This window comes from Salmo salar, chromosome ssa03 (assembly GCF_905237065.1).
Source record: "Salmo salar chromosome ssa03, Ssal_v3.1, whole genome shotgun sequence".
In the NCBI taxonomy this organism is placed as follows: Eukaryota; Metazoa; Chordata; class Actinopteri; order Salmoniformes; family Salmonidae; genus Salmo; species Salmo salar.
The window spans coordinates 8130074-8146547 of record NC_059444.1 but is presented as its reverse complement, the minus strand read 5'-3'; the positions used below and the strand labels follow the sequence as shown (position 1 = coordinate 8146547).

The 16474-nt window shown below is 44.6% G+C and overlaps 1 protein-coding gene across 3 annotated transcripts; it reads right to left on the bottom strand.

The window, feature by feature from the left end:
• Positions 1 to 4096: 4096 nt before the first annotated feature.
• Positions 4097 to 16135, bottom strand: bfsp2 (beaded filament structural protein 2, phakinin). Of its 3 annotated transcripts, none has more exons than XR_001326818.2 (8): positions 15479 to 16134; positions 9533 to 9615; positions 9110 to 9266; positions 8642 to 8803; positions 8221 to 8349; positions 7710 to 7977; positions 7357 to 7439; positions 4097 to 4249 (listed from the first exon to the last, which is right to left on the bottom strand). XR_001326818.2 is itself a non-coding variant. In XM_014188240.2 (8 exons), the coding sequence occupies exons 1-8, from the start codon at positions 15923 to 15925 to the stop codon at positions 4227 to 4229; spliced, it is 1320 nt and encodes a 439-aa protein (XP_014043715.2). In that variant the 5' UTR covers positions 15926 to 16130; the 3' UTR covers positions 4097 to 4226. The 3 variants fall into 3 exon arrangements, 2 of the variants coding, with proteins under 2 accessions (XP_014043715.2, XP_014043721.1); XM_014188240.2 differs by having other exon boundaries at positions 7742 to 7977; positions 15479 to 16130; XM_014188246.2 differs by lacking the exon at positions 7357 to 7439 and having other exon boundaries at positions 7742 to 7977; positions 15479 to 16135.
• Between the last annotated feature and the right edge of the window lie 339 nt (positions 16136 to 16474).

Here is a 16474-nt window from a genome sequence, read left to right as displayed (position 1 = left end):
TTGAAGGGTTACAAGCACAAAGTACCTCCTATGAATGCATGTCCCCCTCCAACGTCTTTCATAAAAAGGAAATATCCCTGGTCATAACATTTGGTGATTTTCTCATTGTCCTTATAGACCCAAGCTTATCTTCAGATCTGTGTGTGTTAGTCTTTACGTTCACATGAATTATGCATTACACCTTGTCAACTAACAGTTGATCCATTGTCCTCCGCAGAGTGAGAAAATGCAGAACATCAGCAGGAGCCAGTTGTGCAGGAGAAGGGGGGCCGATGACTCCTCCCAGAAACCCTCACATTGCTCTTCTGGCTGCTACTCTGTCATATGTGACCTCGCTACAACACAATCACCACGCCAGCGAGGTGAACCATAAGGTCACACAGTGGTGGAAAAAGTACTCAATTGTCATACTTGAGTAAAAGTAAAGATACCTTAATAGAAAATGACTCAAGTGGAAGTAAAAAGTACATCAATGTTTTTTAGGAATGTAGTGAAGTAAAAGTAATGTACAGATATCCCCAGAAACTACTTAAATAGTACTTTAAAGTATTTTTACTTAAGTAACTTTACACCACTGAGGTCACAGTCCATAACAGTCCTTATTTATTGAATACCCTCAGATCATTTTTTTTTACTACATGTACTGTATCTAAATTTAACTTAAGTTGAGCTGTTTCTTAATAAGTTGTACAACTGCCTAGACACACCCTGCAGAATCTGGTTTCCTCCTTCCATAGGGGAAATAAACAACCCAGAATCCCCAGTAACTGAAGAAAGAACAAAATACTAAACTCGAGCAACTTTCCTCCAAGGAACTATCATCAATATGAATGTCATCACTGACACCCACTTCTTTCACAATTCCAGAATTTATATTGAGGACACACTGTGTTGTTGAACTGTATCGTTGAACTTCTCTATGTGTTTTCTCTAGATTAATGAAAGTCTCTGTTTCATATAAATTGTGCGGTGTCATGTATTGTATATGGATGAATGTTGTCTTGTGGGAGCGTGCAATTGAAATGTCCTTTCCCCGCATCCTCTTTTTGACTCACAAGGGCAAGAGCTATAATTTGGGCCTGTCATTATCAATGACTTCAATTTAGAGCTCTACACGTGCTAAGTCATAGCCTGGTTAAACCAGACTGAATGCTGTGCTCACCATTGTTTTACGTCAGCGTTCAGTTGTTTACCCAGGCTAACTGAGTCATATAGCCTGCATGAGACGCAATTGTTTTTATTTATTTTTAAATGAGTAATTGAAACTATGGCACAGCATTAATTACAACTCCAAAACCATCTGAGTGGAGAAATTCATAGGACCGACCCACACCTTACTCAAAATTTTAGTCAATGATGTACACAAAATACTCTTTAATGTTAAAGTGGAAGAAAAAGTCTAACATTTGTAAAAATAAAAATAAATAAAAAAAGGAAAAACTAATACACTATATATACAAAAGTATGTGGACACACTTTCAAATTAGTGGATTCAGCTATTTCAGTCACACCTGTTGCTGGCAGGTGTATAAAATCGAGCACACAGCCTTGCAATCTCCATAGACAAACATTGACAGTAGAATGGACTTACTGAAGGGCTCAGATACTTTCAACATGGCACTGTCATAGGATGCCACCTTTCCAACAAGTCAGTTCGTCCAATTTCTGCCCTGCTAGAGCTGTTCCGGTCAACTGTAAGTGCTGTTATTGTGAAGTGGAAACATCTCGTAGCAACAAAAACGGCTCAGCTGTGAAGTGGTAGGTCACACAAGCTCACAGAACAGGAACCCAGAGTGCTGAAGTGTGTAGCGCGTAAAAATTGTCTGTTCCTCGGTTGGAACACTCACTACCGAGTTCCAAACTGCCTCTGGAAGCAACATCAGCACAAGAACTGTTCGTAGGGAGCTTCATGAAATGGGTTTCCATGGCCGAGCAGCCGCACACAAGCCTAAGATCACCATGTGCAACACCAAGCGTCAGCTGGAGTGGTGTAAAGCTCGCCGCCATTGGACTCTGGAGCAGTGGAAACACGTTCTCTGGAGTGATGAATCATGCATCACCATCTGGCAGTGTAACGGACAAATCTGTGTTTGGCAGATGCCAGGAGAACGCTACCTGCCCCAATGCATAGTGCCAACTGTAAAGTTTGGTGGAGGATAAATAATGGTTTGGGGCTGTTTTTCATGGTTCAGGCTTGGGCTTAGTTACAGTCCTGTACCATCGCTGCAACTCCCGTACGGACTCGGGAGAGGCGAAGGTCGAGAGCCGTGCGTCCTCCGAAACACAACCCAGCCAAGCTGCGCTGCTTCTTGACACAACGACTGCTAAACCCGGAAGCCAGCCGCACCAATGTATCAGTGGAAACACCGTACATCTGGCGACGGTGTCAGCGTGCATTGCGCCAGGCACGCCACAGGAGTCGCAAGTGCGCGATGGGACAGGAACATCCCTGCCAGCCAAATCCATATTAATGCCCATGATTTTGGAATGAGATGTTCGATGAGCAGGTGTCCACATACATTTGGTCATGTAGTGTACAGTGCATTCGGAAAGTATTCAGACCCCTTAACTTTTTCCACATTTTATTACGTTACAGCCTTATTCTAAAATGGATTAAATAACATTTCCTCATCAATCTATACACAATACCCCATAATGACAAAGCAAAAACAGGTTTTTAGAAAATTTAGCAAATGTTTAAAAAATAAAAAATATAACGGATACCTTATTTACATAAGTATTCAGACCCTTTGCTATGAGACTCGAAATTGAGCTCAGGTGCATCCTGTTTCCATTGATCATCCTTGAGATGTTTCTACAACTTGATTGGAGTCCACCTGTGGTAAATTCAATTGATTGGACATGATTTGGAAAGGCACACACCTGTCTATATAAGGTCCCACAGTTGACAGTGCATGTCAGAGCAAAAACCAAGCCATGAGGTCGAAGGAATTGTCTGTAACGCTCTAAGACAGGATTGTGTCAATGCACAGATCTGGGCAAGGGTACCAAAACATTTCTGCAGCATTGAAGGTCCACAAGAACACAGTGGCCTCCATCATTCTTAAATGGAAGAAATTTGGAACCACCAAGACTCTTCCTAGAGCTGGCTGCCCGGCTAAATCACGCAATCAGGGGAGAAGGGCCTTGGTCAGGGAGGTGACCAAGAACCTGATGGTCACTCTGACAGAGACTGGTACTCAGTAATGTGTTGTATTGGATTTGGCCCCAAGTTTTTTTTTTGCAGTATTACTTTAGTGCCTTGATGCAAACAGGATACATGTTTTGGAATATTTTTATTCTGTACGGATTTCCTCCTTTTCACTGTCAGTTGTGTTAGTATTGTGGAGTTACTATAATGTTGTTGATCCATCTTCAGTTTTCTCCCGTCATAACCATTAAACTCTGTAACTGTTTTAAAGTCACCATTGGCCTCATGGTGAAATCCCTGAGCGATTTCCTTCCTCTCTGGAAATTGAGTTCGAAAGGATGCCTGTATTTTTGTAGTGACCAAAGTGTAATTAATAACTTCACCATGCTCAAAGGAATATTCAATGTTTACTGTCTATCAATAGGTGCCCTTCTTTGCGAGGCATTGGAAAACCTCCCTGGTCTTTGTGGTTGAATATGTGTTTGAAATTCACTGCTCGACTGAGGGACCTTACAGATAATTGTATATGTGGGGTACAGAGAGTAGGTAGTCATTAAAAAAATCATGTTAAACACTATTATTGCACACAGAGTGAGTCCATGCAACTTATTATGCAACTTGTTAAACACATTTTTACTCCTGAACTTATTTAGGCTTGCCATAACAAAGGGGTTCAATTCTTATTGACTCAAGACATTTCAGCGTTTCATTTTCAATTAATTTGTAAACATTTCGAAAAACACAATTCTACTTTGACATTAATGGGTATTGTGTGTAGGCCAGGACCCCAAAAAAACTGCATTTAATTCATTGTAAATTCAGGCTGTGTAACACAACAAAATGTGGAAAAAGTCAAGGGGTGTGAATACTTTGTGTGAATCCTTTCCCATTCTAACCCCAATCTATTTGAATAGAGGAGGAGTTGAAAAAAAGAGGTCCAAAAGCTTTCTTGCCGAGGTTTCGATTTTATTCAACTCTGTAGTAAAAACATGGTTTCAAAATGAAACTTTGCACAGATACCTTGGAGAACAACGGTGTGAGAGCTTCATTCCCCAAATGGTCCAAAGTCCTTCCACTAGGGACTAGATGTGTTGGAGCCTGATAAGACAAAAATTAATAATAAGTAGTTAATTTTACCAAAATAGTATGAAGTACTTGGAAAAATGCATAATAAATATATATATATCATACTATTAAAATAGTATGAAGGAAGGTGAGACTGAGTGTGCCTTCACTTGCAGAAATTATTTCTGTACCCTACGAACCAGCAACCTACTAGTCTGGAAAACCAGGAGTGGAAAGAAAATATATCTGGAAACATATTAAAATATCTAAATAAATACAACATTTGGAAAATACGAAATAAAATATAAATAAACGCATACACATAAACCCATGATTAAATTAGAAAAGTAATTGACAATGAATGCAATGATAATTCATTTGTGATCATTAAAAAGATAACAAATTCTGAAAATGATGAAGAGGAATTAAATACATTTTCATTATTCATTTTTTCGATTTTTGTCACTCCTGGTTCTCCATAATTACAAAACAACCTAACAACAATGTCTTAGCTAACTACAAAGCTAACGATGTTGCAAGATAGTTTAGCTAATAAATTGCCAGCACCTAGCTTCCACTTGTCAGCTAATTGTTTCACATTCAAATGACCAGGTAATCCAATCGTATTGGCGATGTGTCTCCATGCAGGTTTTTCTAAAAACAGGTTTTTAGAAAAACTGAAATGTCACAATTGCACAAGTATTCAGACCCTTTACTCAGTACTTTATTGAAGCACCTTTGGCAGCGATTACAGTCTTGAGTCTTCCTGGGTATGACGCTACAAGCTTGGCACACCTGTATTTGGGGAGTATCTCCCATTCTTCTCTGCAGATCCTCTCAAACTCTGTCAGGTTGGATGGGGAGCGTTGCTGCACAGCTATTTTCAGGTCTCTCCGGAGATGTTAGATCGGGTTCAAGTCGGGTTCAGAGACTTGTCCCGAAGCCACTCCTGCGTTGTCTTGGCTGTGTTCTTAGGGTTGCTGTCCTGTTGGAAGGTGAACCTTCACCCCAGTCTGAGGTCCTGCGCGCTCTGGAGTAGGTTTTCATCAAGGATCTCTCTGTACTTTGCTCTGTTCATCTTTGCCTCGATCCTGACTAGTCTCCCAGTCCCTGCCGCTGAAAAACATCCCCACAGCATGATGCTGCCATCACCATACTTCACCGTAGGGATGGTGCCAGGTTTCCTCCAGACGTGACGTTTGGCATTCAGGCCAAAGAGTTCAATCTTGGTTTCATCAGACCAGAGAATCTTGTTTTTTTAGGTGCCTTTTGGCATACTCCAAGCGGGCTGTCATGTGCCTTCTACTGAGGAGTGGCTTCCGTCTGGTCATTCTACCATAAATGCCTGATTGGTGGAGTGTGGCAGAGATGGTTGTCCTTCTGGAAGGTTCTCCCATGTCCACAGAGGAACTCTGGAGCTCTGTCAGAGTGACCATCGGGTTCTTGGTCACCTCCCTGACCAAGGCCCTTCTCCCCCGATTGCTCAGTTTGGCCAGGCGGCCAGCTCTAGGAAGAGTCTTGGTGGTTCCAAACTTCTTCCATTTAATAATGATGGAGGCCACAGTGTTCTTGGGGACCTTCAATGCTGCAGAAATGTTTTGGTACCCTTCCTCAGATCTGACACAATCCTGTCTTGGAGCTCTACGGACAATTCCTTTGACCTCATGGCTTGGTTTTTGCTCTGACATGCACTGTCAACTGTGGGACCTTATATAGCCAGGTGTGTGCCTTTCCAAATCATGTCCAATCAATTGAATTTACCACAGGTGGACTCAAGGATGATCAATGGAAACAGGATGCACCTGAGCTCAATTTCGAGTCTCATAGCAAAGGGTCTGAATATTTATGTAAATAAGGTACTTCTGTTTTCTATTTGTAATACATCATGGGGTATTGTGTGTAGATAGCTGAGGATGTTTAAAAAAAAAATAAAGCTGTAAGGTAACAAAATGTGGAAATAGTCAAGGGGTCTGAATACTTTCCTGGAGGTAGGCCCACATTATTTTAGCCATGCAGGTCCCATTTTGGATGTGCGTAAAACTCCATGGTCTGCGTTGTTTTAATATGATATGCCCCACGGGGAGAAATGACGGTGCCTGTAAGTGTGACGTTACCTATTTAAAACAAGTTGTTTTGTTTTATAATTTGATTCGAATTATTCGTTCTCTTGTTAGGCCTTATCAATAATGAATTGAATCGTGCTTATTGACAATATTTGTCATGTCCATGCTCAGCCATAATGCAATTTACAGTAGGCATAGCTCCTATATCAGTGTGAATGCTATTAAAGCTACACAATTACTTAGAACAATGTGGACTGCAAATGGGTTTAAGTTAACCTATTTAGCAAAGATGGCATAGGTCTACATTTTGTTATTTCATTTCTGTAAGCCATTTAACAAACTATAACGAACTAACATTGGAATCGGAGTTGATTCCAAGGCAATACATAAAAGAACGTAAGTACACATCTTGAAGCAACCACATACGGAGCACGTTCTGATTGGCCAGTGAGGGGGTCAAGCCTCGACACACCCACAACTTATTTATTCATCAAAGCCCAGCCCTTTCACGCCAACGCCAGCAAGCGCTCTGATAATTGTGACAGTAAAAATAGCAAAAAAATATTTCTGACACATCCCTGAACCTATAGCACTACCGCCTGCACTTAGCTTTACCATTGTGTTAGGTTAGTTAAAATAGAGCCCAGAGGGTTCTACATGGAACCCAAAAGGGGTCTACTTGGAACCAAAAAGGGTTCTACTTGGAACCAAAAAGGGTTCTCCTATGGGGACAGCCTTTTGGAACCCTTTTTTCTAAGGAAGATGTTTCCAAAAACACGGAACAACTTCACACACCTCTCACACGCCAGTCAGATCTCACAGGTGTGTGAAATGTTTGTGAAATTCAAGATCATTGTGATCTGTGTGTGGATTTATGCTTAAGCAAGAGATTAAATGCCTCTTGTCAATATTCTCAGCAAGCTGTTCTCCCTGACGAATGCTTCACATTCCGAAACAAGTGTTGAGTTTTTAAGATATTGTTCAATTGAATTTGCCACTACATTAGAGCCATTTTGATGTCATAAAGAGTGCCTTGCTCCTTCCTCCTTGTGTTTTGAACCGGGCTGTAGACTTTACCTTGGAGGGCTGGGCTGCCATAGGGCTCTGAAAGGGGAGGAAGGGGAGATTGTTTCCCCTTGGGCTCTGATGCACCTGTGCACCTGTTGAGAGGAACACTGTGTCAAATAAGGTCATGCTATTTCACCCATTGGAATACATTACGTGCAGTTCACCTTGCAATCATAGCATAAACACAAAACCAGTTTACAACCAGAAAATGTAGTTGAATTTTTATGTAACCTTTATTTAACTGGGAAAGTCAGTTAAGAACAAATTCTTATTTTACAATGACGGCCTAAAATGATGTCATTACAACGTCATGTGTGAAATTTTGCCTGTTGGGCTATTAATCTTCTTCTTTGATCGGTTACCTTTTGAAGTTAGCTACCCTAACCCTACTCACATGGAGGGGTGGTAGCGGCTCTCCTCCCCGTCCAAGATGCCGTGGTAGGTGCCGATTTCCAGCTCCAGACGCATTTTGTTGCTCAGCAACGTCTCATAGTCGCGACGCTGTTGTTCGATGTCGCCGTGGACGTCACCCAGCTCCGACTCCAGCTTGCCAATGACGGATCCCAGGTTCTGCAGCTCGATGTCGTGCCAATGCCTGGCGTCGTTCAGGGAGTTCTCCAGACCTCGCTTCTGTTGAAACAATAAGAACAACACGAAGGATCAGGCCAGAATTCAACCGTAAATACCCACAAAGAAACATACTTCATATCGTACAAAACAGCAATAAATATTTATGGAGATGAAAAATGTCCACAATATATCAGTCTTTGAGAGCGGGTGTGTTGGGAGGTGTGCCGGCTTTGAAGCTGTTGACACCTCCAACCCTCCCACCCTCTCCTGGATTTTACAGCCAGCATCACAATACGTACGTACCAGTGCTCTGATGGACTCAGTTTGGGCCTGCAGACTCTGGATCTTACAGCCAGCATCGTTACACTCTGTCTTCAGACTCTCCAGCTCTTCCTCCTCACGGCTCAGTTTACTGCCCACACTCTCCGCCTGCTGGACTCACACACACACACACACACACACACACACACACACACACACACATACAAATGTACAGCCGTCAAGCTACATCAAAGAGCAGGTGTGTTTCATTTGTTTTGACTGGCCCTTTTAGTAAACACAATAAACCTCAAACTGACCTCAGAATTAGATAAACAACTGACAGACGAATGTAAATAAATGTCAAGTACACATTAATCTGTTTAAAAGTAAATGTTTCTTTTCCCCCTTGTTTATTCAGGTGTTATAGATTGTACAGATGGGGGGAACTACAGTATTAATTTACCTTGCATTCCAGATAGGCGTCGGTCTCGGCACGGTTCTTCTCGATGACTCTTTCCCAGTGGGAGCGAATGTAGGCCAGTATCTGGTCCAGATTGGTCTCAATGGGAGCGTCCGGCTCGTCCATCTCGCCACCTGCCATCTGCTTGTAGAGCACCCTCACGTCCTGTAGGGGGCAGCGAAACACAACACTAACACACCGGATTCATATAATCAACTAATGATCTTGATTTTAGATAACAATGAGTTGTAGTCTCTCACTCTTTGAAGGCAAATGATTGTCAGTGGAACATTTGTCATAACACTTGAAACCCCACAAGAAAGGAATCCTATGAACATTTTAGTAGTTAGGGTTTCATATGTGCCGTATTTATTCCTATGCTGGGTAAGTAAACTAAATGAATATCCAATAGCTTGGTATTCTGAGTGGATTATCTGGCTTATGTGCTTTATTCCTTCATGTTGGACCCACCTCCTCGTGGTTGCAGGCCATGTCCCGAAGCTCAGCCCTCATGCTGTCCATCTGGCTCTCCAGGTCCGACTTGGTCAGGTTGGCGTCGTCAATCACCTTGTACAGAGAACTGATCTCCTCCTCCATCGCCTTCCTGAATGGCTGTTCATTCTCATACCTACAGGACGACAGAAGGAAACGGAGAAAGAGTGAAACTTGAAAGTCAAGGTGATCTTCTCGATTCCCTAGGTTCTGACATTTTGGGAAGGAGATGAGGAGAGAGGATGTGAGGGGATGAGGAGAGAGGTTGCAAGAAGAGAGGAGGGGAGGAGAGAGGATGCAAGGAGGTGAAGAGAGAGGATGCGAAGAGAGAGGAGATGAGGATGCAAGGATTCTAGGAGAGAGGATGCTAGGAGAGAGGATGCTAGGAGAGTGTATGTTCACCGGTCCTTGAAGTCCTCAGCGTTGGCCTGCACATTCTCTGTCTGCAGCATTAGCCTGGCATTGGCAAGGATGGACTCACTAACCTGTGGGGGAGATTTAGCAAATTGTCAGTCTATCCACTACAGCGCAACAGATGCTCTGAAGTCCAACATAAATGGGTATTCTGCATGCATGTATAATGCACTATTACTTGTTAAACACCTTTTATAATGTCTTAATATAACCCTTATGATATCTGAAGTCTTTCTATGCAGGACATCGTCAGGGGACTCAAAATGTCTTATTTGGTCAGGATCATTATGAGAGGACAGTAAGACCGGTGGTGTATTGGAGGGTTAAAGCAGGTAAACGTCGAATGCACACCTCTTTTATTTTGCGCAAGGATTTTACCCACCTATCGCTGAAAACCAAATATACTTTATTCCCCCCTCGAACAGTGATCAGCATTAACACATCTATTTTTCTCCCCAAAATAAATGTGATCTCTTTTGAAGAGACTTTAAGTCAGTGAATCAGGTCATCTCTGCCAGAGACTCTTTCTGCCTTACATGCCTTCAAACTACCGTAAACCCTTAAATTATGTCCTCACCTAAGGAAATGTCTGAGGGGCTCTATGCAACACCCTTAAACAATTCCTTAAGGTAAGGGACAATTACCCCTTAAGGGAAACGCTTTTTATGCAACCCGGGCCCAGAAACACTGCATCGAGGTTAGACTCCCATTCCAAAACTGTCACTTCTAAATGAAAGCGCTGTCCAATGCAAAGCCCGCCACAATCTCCAGCTCCGACCACCCACTCAATCAGTGCTTCAACCTTTTTGATTTGATTTGACCTAGTGCCATCAGGTGCCAGGTATAGAACAGTAGAATGTTGCATCGTTGTCATCAGGTGGTAGGTATAGAACAGTAGAATGTTGCATCGTTGTCATCAGGTGGTAGGTATAGAACAGTAGAATGTTGCATCGTTGTCATCAGGTGGTAGGTATAGAACAGTAGAATGTTGCATCGTTGTCATCAGGTGGTAGGTATAGAACAGTAGAATGTTGCATCGTTGTCATCAGGTGGTAGGTATAGAACAGTAGAATGTTGCATCGCTGTCATCAGGTGGTAGGTATAGAACAGTAGAATGTTGCATCGTTGTCATCAGGTGGTAGGTATAGAACAGTAGAATGTTGCATCGTTGTCATCAGGTGGTAGGTATAGAACAGTAGAATGTTGCATCGTTGTCATCAGGTGGTAGGTATAGAACAGTAGAATGTTGCATCGCTGTCATCAGGTGGTAGGTATAGAACAGTAGAATGTTGCATCGTTGTCATCAGGTGGTAGGTATAGAACAGTAGAATGTTGCATCGTTGTCATCAGGTGGTAGGTATAGAACAGTAGAATGTTGCATCGTTGTCATCAGGTGGTAGGTATAGAACAGTAGAATGTTGCATCGTTGTCATCAGGTGGTAGGTATAGAACAGTAGAATGTTGCATCGTTGTCATCAGGTGGTAGGTATAGAACAGTAGAATGTTGCATCGTTGTCATCAGGTGGTAGGTATAGAACAGTAGAATGTTGCATCGTTGTCATCAGGTGGTAGGTATAGAACAGTAGAATGTTGCATCGTTGTCATCAGGTGGTAGGTATAGAACAGTAGAATGTTGCATCGTTGTCATCAGGTGGTAGGTATAGAACAGTAGAATGTTGCATCGTTGTCATCAGGTGGTAGGTATAGAACAGTAGAATGTTGCATCGTTGTCATCAGGTGGTAGGTATAGAACAGTAGAATGTTGCATCGTTGTCATCAGGTGGTAGGTATAGAACAGTAGAATGTTGCATCGTTGTCATCAGGTGGTAGGTATAGAACAGTAGAATGTTGCATCGTTGTCATCAGGTGGTAGGTATAGAACAGTAGAATGTTGCATCGTTGTCATCAGGTGGTAGGTATAGAACAGTAGAATGTTGCATCGTTGTCATCAGGTGGTAGGTATAGAACAGTAGAATGTTGCATCGTTGTCATCAGGTGGTAGGTATAGAACAGTAGAATGTTGCATCGTTGTCATCAGGTGGTAGGTATAGAACAGTAGAATGTTGCATCGTTGACATCAGGTGGTAGGTATAGAACAGTAGAATGTTGCATCGTTGTCATCAGGTGCCAGGTATAGAACAGTAGAATGTTGCATCGTTGTCATCAGGTGGTAGGTATAGAACAGTAGAATGTTGCATCGTTGTCATCAGGTGCCAGGTATAGAACAGTAGAATGTTGCATCGTTGTCATCAGGTGGTAGGTATAGAACAGTAGAATGTTGCATCGTTGTCATCAGGTGGTAGGTATAGAACAGTAGAATGTTGCATCGTTGTCATCAGGTGGTAGGTATAGAACAGTAGAATGTTGCATCGTTGTCATCAGGTGGTAGGTATAGAACAGTAGAATGTTGCATCGCTGTCATCAGGTGGTAGGTATAGAACAGTAGAATGTTGCATCGTTGTCATCAGGTGGTAGGTATAGAACAGTAGAATGTTGCATCGTTGTCATCAGGTGGTAGGTATAGAACAGTAGAATGTTGCATCGTTGTCATCAGGTGGTAGGTATAGAACAGTAGAATGTTGCATCGCTGTCATCAGGTGGTAGGTATAGAACAGTAGAATGTTGCATCGTTGTCATCAGGTGGTAGGTATAGAACAGTAGAATGTTGCATCGTTGTCATCAGGTGGTAGGTATAGAACAGTAGAATGTTGCATCGTTGTCATCAGGTGGTAGGTATAGAACAGTAGAATGTTGCATCGTTGTCATCAGGTGGTAGGTATAGAACAGTAGAATGTTGCATCGTTGTCATCAGGTGGTAGGTATAGAACAGTAGAATGTTGCATCGTTGTCATCAGGTGGTAGGTATAGAACAGTAGAATGTTGCATCGTTGTCATCAGGTGGTAGGTATAGAACAGTAGAATGTTGCATCGTTGTCATCAGGTGGTAGGTATAGAACAGTAGAATGTTGCATCGCTGTCATCAGGTGGTAGGTATAGAACAGTAGAATGTTGCATCGTTGTCATCAGGTGGTAGGTATAGAACAGTAGAATGTTGCATCGTTGTCATCAGGTGGTAGGTATAGAACAGTAGAATGTTGCATCGTTGTCATCAGGTGGTAGGTATAGAACAGTAGAATGTTGCATCGTTGTCATCAGGTGGTAGGTATAGAACAGTAGAATGTTGCATCGTTGTCATCAGGTGGTAGGTATAGAACAGTAGAATGTTGCATCGTTGTCATCAGGTGGTAGGTATAGAACAGTAGAATGTTGCATCGTTGTCATCAGGTGGTAGGTATAGAACAGTAGAATGTTGCATCGTTGTCATCAGGTGGTAGGTATAGAACAGTAGAATGTTGCATCGTTGTCATCAGGTGGTAGGTATAGAACAGTAGAATGTTGCATCGTTGTCATCAGGTGGTAGGTATAGAACAGTAGAATGTTGCATCGTTGTCATCAGGTGGTAGGTATAGAACAGTAGAATGTTGCATCGTTGTCATCAGGTGGTAGGTATAGAACAGTAGAATGTTGCATCGTTGTCATCAGGTGGTAGGTATAGAACAGTAGAATGTTGCATCGTTGTCATCAGGTGGTAGGTATAGAACAGTAGAATGTTGCATCGTTGTCATCAGGTGGTAGGTATAGAACAGTAGAATGTTGCATCGTTGTCATCAGGTGGTAGGTATAGAACAGTAGAATGTTGCATCGTTGTCATCAGGTGGTAGGTATAGAACAGTAGAATGTTGCATCGTTGTCATCAGGTGGTAGGTATAGAACAGTAGAATGTTGCATCGTTGTCATCAGGTGGTAGGTATAGAACAGTAGAATGTTGCATCGTTGTCATCAGGTGGTAGGTATAGAACAGTAGAATGTTGCATCGTTGTCATCAGGTGGTAGGTATAGAACAGTAGAATGTTGCATCGCTGTCATCAGGTGGTAGGTATAGAACAGTAGAATGTTGCATCGCTGTCATCAGGTGGTAGGTATAGAACAGTAGAATGTTGCATCGTTGTCATCAGGTGGCAGGTATAGAACAGTAGAATGTTGCATCACTGAAGACTCAGCAGGAGCTTCTTAACTTAATTCCAGGATATGGTACAGATACTGGACTTGTATATAGCTGACATTCTTTTGTGTTTTATTTCTCATGTGTTTTTCAACAGTCTACAACTGTTATTTTCTGCACATGTGACAAATAAACAGATTTGATTTTTCAACCTTGTGAACAATTCCAACAACTCCCTCTCTTCTTTACCTGTCTGTAGATGTCTTCATGTCCTTCTTTACACCTATCTTCCCCTCCTACCTGTCTGTACCCTCTCTTCCCCTCCTCTCTCCCCTCCTACCTGTCTGTACCCTCTCTTCCCCTCCTCTCTCCCATCCTACCTGTCTGTACCCTCTCCCCCCACCTCTCTCCCCCCCTACCTGTCTGTACCCTCTCTTCCCCTCCTCTCTCCCCTCCTACCTGTCTGTACTCTCTCTTCCCCTCTTCTCTCTCCTCCTACCTGTCTGTACCCTCTCTTCCCCTCCTGTCCCCTCCTACCTGTCTGTACTCTCTCTTCCCCTCCTACCTGTCTGTACTCTCTCTTCCCCTCCTCTCTCCCCTCCTACCTGTCTGTACTCTCTCTTCCCCTCCTACCTGTCTGTACCCTCTCTTCCCCTCCTGTCCCCTCCTACCTGTCTGTACTCTCTCTTCCCCTCCTACCTGTCTGTACTCTCTCTTCCCCTCCTCTCTCCCCTCCTACCTGTCTGTACTCTCTCTTCCCCTCCTCTCTCCCCTCCTACCTGTCTGTACCCTCTCTTCCCCTCCTGTCCCCTCCTACCTGTCTGTACCCCTCTCTTCCCCTCCTACCTGTCTGTACTCTCTCTTCCCCTCCTCTCTCCCCTCCTACCTGTCTGTACCCTCTCTTCCCCTCCTACCTGTCTGTACCCTCTCTTCCCCTCCTCTCTCCCCTCCTACCTGTCTGTACCCTCTTTTCCCCTCCTCTCTCCCCTCCTACCTGTCTGTACCCTCTTTTCCCCTCCTCTCTCCCATCCTACCTGTCTGTACCCTCTCTTCCCCTCCTCTCTCCCCTCCTACCTGTCTGTACCCTCTCTTCCCCTCCTCTCTCCCCTCCTACCTGTCTGTACCCTCTCTTCCCCTCCTCTCTCCCATCCTACCTGTCTGTACCCTCTCTTCCCCTCCTCTCTCCCATCCTACCTGTCTGTATCCTCTCTTCCCCTCCTCTCTCCCATCCTACCTGTCTGTACCCTCTCTTCCCCTGCTACCTGTCTGGACCCTCTCGTCCCCTCCTCTCTCCCCTCCTACCTGTCTGTACCCTCTTTTCCCCTCCTCTCTCCCCTCCTACCTGTCTGTACCCTCTCTTCCCCTCCTCTCTTCCAGCCTACCTGTCTGTACCCTCTCTTCCCCTCCTCTCCCCTCCTACCTGTCTGTACCCTCTCTTCCCCTCCTACCTGTCTGTACCCTCTCTTCCCCTCCTACCTGTCTGTACCCTTACTTCCTCTCCTCTCTCCCCTTCTACCTCTCTGTACCCTCTCTTCCCCTCCTCTCTCCCCTCCTACCTGTCTGTACCCTCTCCTCCCCTGCTCTCCTACCTGTCTGTACCCTTACTTCCTCTCCTCTCTCCCCTTCTACCTCTCTGTACCCTCTCTTCCCCTCCTCTCTCCCCTCCTACCTGTCTGTACCCTCTCCTCCCCTGCTCTCCTACCTGTCTGTACCCTTTCTTCCCCTGCTCTCCTACCTGTCTGTACCCTCTCTTCCCATCATCCTCTCATTCTCATCCTTCTTTTCTTCAGAGGTCCTTCCTTCTCTACTCCTCTCCTCCCTCTCTCTCTTCCACTTCTCTCTCACTCCCCCCTTACCAGTCTGTACCCTCTCTTAATTTTCAAATCCCTCCTCTCTCTCTCTTTCTCTCTCTCTCTTTCTTCCTTACTTACATGTCTGTAAACATCCTCCCAGTCTTGTCTGAGGGGGCCCCAGGCTCCGGCGCTGGACGCCTTACGATCCAGGCAGTGTTTGATCTGCTCCTCCAGCTGCTGGTTGAGCTGCTCCAGGGCGCGCACCTTGTCCCTGTACTCCATCAGGCAGCTGTTGAGGCTCTCGGCACCCCCGGGGTACTGCCTGCCACCGGTCCCGACCCCGTGGGGCATCACAGGCACGGCCGTGCTCCTCAGCCCCTGCAGGAACACACTGCTGATGCCCAGGGCGCGTCGCGACACTCGCGTGCCCATGCTGGAGGTGACGCCCGTGGGGGCCGTCCCCACAAAGACGCCCCGGGGGGCATTGGTGATGCCTGCGGTGCCAACCCTGGTGTTGGCACTACCTGGGCGCTCCTTGGCGGCAGGTTGGTTCAGGAAGGAGGATCGACGTCTCGGCAGAGGCATGGCCCTCGTTCTTGGACAATGCGGGTATGAGATGGGAGAGAGCAGGGTGTGTGGGTGTCAGAAGAAGGCTAGTCACCCTGCATGGACATCGTTGAGAGGCTTAAGAATCTTTTCGGTGGCCTGATCGTGTCAAACAGCCGTGGTCCCTGTGCGCATGGCTCTTTATTGTGGCCTGAGCTTCTGGAAAGCAGAGGGGCTTATTGTTCTCCTGTGGTGATTGTGCTGTGATTGTGACTGGGACTGGCTCAGGTTGGTGGATTGGGGCTCTTTGTGTGTGGCTGCTGATTGTTCTTTTTTTGGCTGACTCAGCATTGGAGCCCTCTCAGGAAAACTCCATCGAGTGCTGGCATGCTCACCCCATCCCCAAGCACACACTGCCACCGATACTTCTGACTGGACAAAATCTGACTGGAGATGCTTCTACCGCCTCTTTTTGTATGTGTGCACGTGTGTAGTGTGTGTGTGTGTGCATGAGTGAGTTGTGTGTGTGTGTGTGTGTGTGTGTGCATGAGTGAGGTGTGTGTGTGTGCATGAGTGAGGTGTGTGTGT